Below are 6,415 nucleotides of genomic sequence, written 5' to 3' on the forward strand. Positions count from 1 at the left end.
ACTCACAGTCTGTTTGAGCATTTAGCCTGTGCAAAAAAGAATAAAGGTTTCTTCACTTTACGTTGGGGTAAACTCCTACATCACACGTGGTCCCTAGGTCCTTCTCTCTGCACAGAAGGCTTAAATTGCACCAAGGTAATTCAAGAGATTGATAAATTACTGAGCTCTGGTAATTGAATTGTGCTCCAATGTCACTCTACTTTAGCTCAATCTGATTACACTTTGATTATCAATATACTTATAGACGCACTGAGAAAAAGACACAAACACACATATTGACTAAAGATCACACTTAAAGGCCCATTTAGTTGCTGTTTTGCTGCTTTTGATTATACAGCAATATAGTCCTCAGCAAAAAAACGTTTGCACAATTTTCACCAAACTGACCGTTCTAAGCTCCACCCCTAGTTACTGTTCCTGTCAATTTTTCTACTTTATTTTTTATTGTAGCATCTTTTCTCGTCACTCTAAGAAAGGCATCTTGTTCCGCTGTCTTATTTTACAATGGTATAAAGACTTTACAAGAGAATCGGTACCATCTATTGCTTCTCTCAATGAACCAACTTCTGATAGTCACATAATGGTAGTGCATACAAATACATGTTTGTGGCTATCTTAATGCTTGGAAAATTATTGGATCATTGAATAATAACTGTTAAGGGAAAGGGTTATCAAGGGTTTAATTGCTGCATGAAATGATCGTCTCCTAACTGGACTTAGAGTTGAGATTGTTTTTAAAACGTCTGTTTCTAAGGTAAACAATTAACTTTGGAAATCAACACACGTAGCTGCCTTCAATGGACTGATAAATAATTATTCTTTCTATTTATCATATTTGTTGTTTTATCTTCCTTGCTACATAATATCTTAACTCTAACACTCAAGCAAGAAGAACTCAGCCTAAAAGATGATGCTATCATCCAGCAACAGTTAGCCTTTAACAATGCAACCATACTAGTGGTACTCGGTCCTTGCCGGAGTGAACAATAGATCCGCAGAATTTTACACAAACGGACTCATTCTGTGTTATTTGCTAAATTAATCCGAGCTGCTACGGTATAAACAAGATGTGAAATGCTTTATCTCACCGAAAGATTTTATAAGTACCTTAATACGTGTCAATATCTCAATAACAAAGTGGTATGTTGGCAGCCATATAGACAGATACAGTGTGTTGAAAGGGTGCTCCAGGGATATAACATGTACTACTAGCCTGTATAAAAGAGTTGTATTTGGTTTTCTGTGACTCTCTGACATCACTACAGTATGTGATGCTTGTGGAGTTTAAGACGTAGTGCCGTATAATCACGATAAAACATTACTTTGATTGATTAGATGACGATACCATATTGCAGTGGCCTGCAATTGATATTAAACGATACTATATTTGCCATTTGAGACCATCAGATACATTTATATCGACTCACAAAAAGCAACTAAATGATGATTTGACAATTTTATTAGATGGCTCCTTCACACATTAAAATGAAAAACAACAATCTTTAATTTGTTTTAACTGTTGGTCATTAAAGTGCGAAGAAAAAATAATTTCCTTGTGTTTAAGTGCAATTGTTTTTGTATCTGTTAAGAAAAACGGTGTATCTTAAAGGTGATGATATGTACTGATATTTTCACTTTGCATTGACAATATTGGATTGTTTGATCTTTCAATTAATATCATCTTCATCCCCATTGTGATACCCGTAACGTTTACCAGGCAAGGAGGGGCTGAATTGCATTTTGGGAATTATTTGACCTTTTTAGGATCCAGTGTTTCCAATGCTTAACTACGTTTTTCTCTGTCACTGCTGCATCAACTTAATTCTCTTCATTTTTAATTATATTTGACACCTACTTTTAGGTGAAGGACTTGTTGCTCCAACAAAATCTTCAGATGTTGAAGGAGATAAAGCTAACCCAATAACAACAAATAAGTAAAAACTCTCTCATGGCTTGTTATTGATATCTTTTTTTTAATTTAATCTCATACCTGTAAAAATATATTCTCAAAATAAATAAATATATGAAATAAATATACTGTATGTCCTAGGAAACAAAAACTCATAAATAAGAAAACAATCTGTCAACTGGTTCGTAAAGGCGTCTTCGTCTGTCCCGTGCTCGGTGTTTGTTCTACAGTTAGTGGGAGAACCACAGATTTCCTTCACTGGGTTCTAGCAAGAGTCTCTAGAGTTCTAACAGGACACGCACTATTCCACCACAGAAGAAGTCCTTATAAAACTCCATTGGATTTGTCCTTCTTTTCTTTTTCCGCATGCACTTTTTAGAAAAGTCATATTTGCTGAGCAGCATCACTCTTTGGAGTAGTTTCAAAGTGAATCCATTTAAAAAGTCAGTCTGGTCAAGATGATTCCCCGAGCTCTCAGACCTGTTTCCTACAACAGACATGGCTAATTTCTAGTGCATGAAACTACCTTTTTGTGTAAACCAGTCACACTGTTTAGTGGACTAAGCATTTTCATAAATCATTAATTTAGCAGCCACAGTAGTGTTTTGAATAAAAATAACTGAAAACTGTGAAACTGACAAGAGTCACCAGCCACAGCATCTAAAGCTGGTAGCAGCATTTGTTAGTCACGTCTATTAGTTCCCTCACTTTCTCCCTCTTGAACATGCAATTTGGACTAGCAGGTAGATGTATTTAATGGAAAATCAATAAAATCCATGAATCATCAGTTTGGCTACCCGGGCTTCTGCATAGGCCAGTAAAGGGGCAAAATAAGGGGCCCAAGTTGTCAGTCATGGGGCCTTCACGTCTTCCACAGGAGATCCCTTGTGCTGAGTCAAGCTCCCTGACTAGTTTCCTTCCTCCAAACCATAGGATGGGGCTCTTGATTTGGCACACTGTTTATGAATCCATTTTGTCCTGATCTTCCATCTCTCTCAAGAGGGGGTAAGGATTAGGTGCACTTGGGTTGCTTTCCAGCTCAGACAGAGTCATGATAATGTCCCTTCAGTCTCAGCTCTGGCCCAGTATGTCCCTGTACAGCTCTGGTACTCTATCTGGGTCCACAGGCCTCGGGAGGAAGTGAGTGAACCTCTGATGTCGTCTCGACCTTGTTCCATCCCGGGATGTCCCATCTTTATTGAGAGCAACAAAGTAAAATGCACCTTTTTCTCCATGCCGGTATATGTTTGATGAATATGTGTTGTACCAGTTTTCTTCAAATTGCTCCTTAAAGATGGATTCAGCAGAGAGCTTTTCCTGCACAATGAAAGAAATGCAGAGGAAGAAATTAGTTGCGAGGGATGCAAAATGTGCCACCTTCTGGCCGTCAGATATGTTGGAAATTGATATAGTGATAATGGATGTGTGTGTTCAGTGTGTAGTCACCAATGTGTGTACTCACCGATCCGTACAGCTCTCCCTTGTTGTTCATGGCAAGGTAGAGGCCACTGTCCACTCCTCGGATGCTTACCAGTCCCACAGCTAGACTGATGAACTCCAAAATACCTGCACACATTACATTACATCCACTTGTCAGACATTTTGGTTCAAAATGGCATACAATAAGCATATTCATTCTCATTAACATATCTGATACTACACATAAGCATCACTTTTATATTTTAAGTACAATTTAAAACAGTCCTGAGGAGGTTGCACAAAATCCTAATACTGTATTTTTATGACATCATTTAGGTAAGCCAATGAAGCATTTCCGAAGAAAGAGCTATGAGACTAAAAGTGACTTGCACTCAGTACAAAGAAAAGTACAGTAAATATTACTATTCACACCAGCTGACTCTGTAGAGCAAGGCTGGGTGTCTGGAATGGCCTCTGGAATTAAGCAACATCCAAGTCTCAAATGGAATAAATCAAGTGCCAGGAGTGCTACAGCCTGCAGCACCAAGAAATATCTTCGAGGTCTACTTTTGATCTGCTGTAAACTGCAGATGTCTTTCTCTACAACTAAAGATAGGCTGGTAAAAGTAAAGAAAAGCGTCTAATCTATCTCAAAGAGGAAAACACATAAAATACTCGAAGCAATGTACCATCTGGTAAGCTCATTTATATTCTTGTAAATGTGAGTAAATTGTTTGAGTTATGGAGAATTAGAATATAAGTGTAGACTTTTTTGAACTCTTTTCTGAAAAGTAATAAATAAATTCACATTGTTTATTTATATTGTTTTAAAGAATTTGTATATGAAGACTTAACTATGTTTAATGTTTGTTTTATTGTTATGTTAAACTTATTTTTATATGTTTTTAATAAACAAAAATGCGATAAATCTAAAAATCTAATACATCTTGATGCTTTATAACATCTACTGTTAGATTATGTGTTACAGCAGCAGCTGCCATCACAGTGGGCTACTTCAATCATATTAGTATTGATCATAGTAACCTGTGCGGTGGAAGGATATTATCATGTGGTATTAATAGTTTTAAACATTCAATCAATCAGTTAACATTACGCTGAACATCTCTCTCTCTCTCTCTCTCTCTCTCTCTCTCTCTCTCTCTCTCTCTCTCTCTCTCTCTCTCTCTCTCTCTCTCTCTCTCTCTCTCTCTCTCTCTCTCTCTCTCTCTCTCTGTGTGTGTGTTCCAGGATCTCCACCATACCTGTCATTCTATTCTACAATAGTGCCAGTGGACTAGTAGGCGTACTCATAATAATAATTATAATGAATATAGATGTATTTTTGAACTGGTATTTACCGAATCTGCTGTGGTCTTTCCTGGTGCCCTGCACGGTGCCATCGGGCCGGATCTCCAGGTGGAAGCCGGTCCTGCAGTAGAGCTGACGCCGCCTCAGAATCCCCTTCAGATGGCTGAGGTCCGCCAGGCTCCGGGACAGCCTCTCCGCGGAGACCAGGTGGTCATGCTGCTGCCCCATCATCAGTCCGTTCACCGAGTTGTAGTCCACCGCCCCGGCTGGGGTGAGAACGAAATGAGAACCAACGGGAGCCGGAGCTGCACCCGCGGGGCCAAAGCTGTCCAGAAATCCGTTGACGAAGCTCCCCACCTCCGCCGCTGCCCCCATCACAGATAAGACCGCTGATCCGGGTTTACAGCACAGGAGATCCAAGTGATGAGCGGAGAGCCTTGATACGAACCGGCAAGCGAGGGTCAGACCGTGAAGAGGAGAATAAGAAAAGTTGGACGTGCAGGAGGAAAAAAATCCCAAATGAGTGCACGTTTTTGGCGCAGTCACCAGCACCTGTAATTAGATTGTCATCTAATTAAGATTAAACTTCCGCGTTATCTTGACGTATGCCGGTATCCCTGGTTGCAGCAGCCCGTGTCCCTCTTCTACTCTCTCCTTCTGCTATTTATCCCCCTCTCTCAAATACTCTGCCTCTCTCTCCTCCTCACCTCGGGATACTCCCCTTTGCTCCGGAGCACTTGAGGGTTTTCCTCTCTCTCTCTCTCTCTCTCTCTCTCTCTCTCTCTCTCTCTCTCTCTCTCTCTCTCTCTCTCTCTCTCTCTCTCTCTCTCTCTCGCTCTCTCTCTCTCTCTCTCTCTCTCTCTCTCACACTCACTCACTCACTCACTCACTCACTCACTCACTCACTCACTCACTCTCTCTCTCTCTTCATTTCAGCCTTTTATTTCTGCAGTACACTCTCTCAGCTCTCCCTCCAGCAGCAGCGTGTATCGCAGTGAGACCAGCACACTGCACTCCACCGCACTACTCCCTATGGATATTCACCCCGAGTTGCCTTCTTATGCAAATGCACCCTGATCTCCTCCCTGTATGGCTCATATCTGTTTCCCGTTTGATATCCCTATCTGCATCCCTCTGCTCATCGTTCTGCTGTCTCACCTTTGATGTTCAGTTTCAGTGCAGAGAGCGCAGGGACTTGGAGAGGAAATTAAAAACTACTAAAATAAATTAGCATCGCAGGGTTTTCCCCCTTCGCTTTCCCTGCAGCAACACAAGGGCTTCACAGAAGCTCATAAAGACGCAATATTGCTCATGGGTACATCAGCAGTTGCAGGTTTAACAGAGTTTGTTAGAGGGGAGTGTGCGTCTCAGCAACTACTTGGGTGTGAAATGGACATAGAGTGTGTGTATGTCAAACAGCATGAAAGTGATATTGCCATCACCAGGGGCGTAGCCAACGGACGGGCCCGTCCTAAAGATGCATAAGCCCCCTCAGTTAGGATGGAATTATTTAATTTAATACTACAAATTAATACGTTATTGTTTGTTAAATTGGTTGATAATGTAACTAAAATATCACCACAAACGCTCCTGAAATAAAGAAAATGTGTTCGATTTTTTATTTGCTTGACGGGTTTGACTGACATCTGTTTTAGCCAATTGTGAAGTTCCCTTGGCTCAGTCACGTTGCGCCAATGTGTGTAGTGTGTTCAACTAACTTCTCTAGCCAGTTCTTTGTAATGTAATGAAGTTTCCGCTTGCACTAGAGTTTACTTTCTT

The 6,415-nt window shown here is 40.5% G+C and overlaps 1 protein-coding gene across 1 annotated transcript; it reads right to left on the minus strand.

Moving 5' to 3' along the window:
• Positions 1-1,816: 1,816 nt before the first annotated feature.
• Positions 1,817-5,250, minus strand: LOC134865295 (fibroblast growth factor 20-like). Its single transcript, XM_063884794.1, has 3 exons — positions 4,687-5,250; positions 3,372-3,475; positions 1,817-3,226 (listed from the first exon to the last, which is right to left on the minus strand). The coding sequence occupies exons 1-3, from the start codon at positions 5,009-5,011 to the stop codon at positions 2,981-2,983; spliced, it is 675 nt and encodes a 224-aa protein (XP_063740864.1). The 5' UTR covers positions 5,012-5,250; the 3' UTR covers positions 1,817-2,980.
• Positions 5,251-6,415: the final 1,165 nt, after the last annotated feature.

Source organism: Eleginops maclovinus, chromosome 5 (genome assembly GCF_036324505.1).
Source record: "Eleginops maclovinus isolate JMC-PN-2008 ecotype Puerto Natales chromosome 5, JC_Emac_rtc_rv5, whole genome shotgun sequence".
Classification (NCBI taxonomy): Eukaryota; Metazoa; Chordata; class Actinopteri; order Perciformes; family Eleginopidae; genus Eleginops; species Eleginops maclovinus.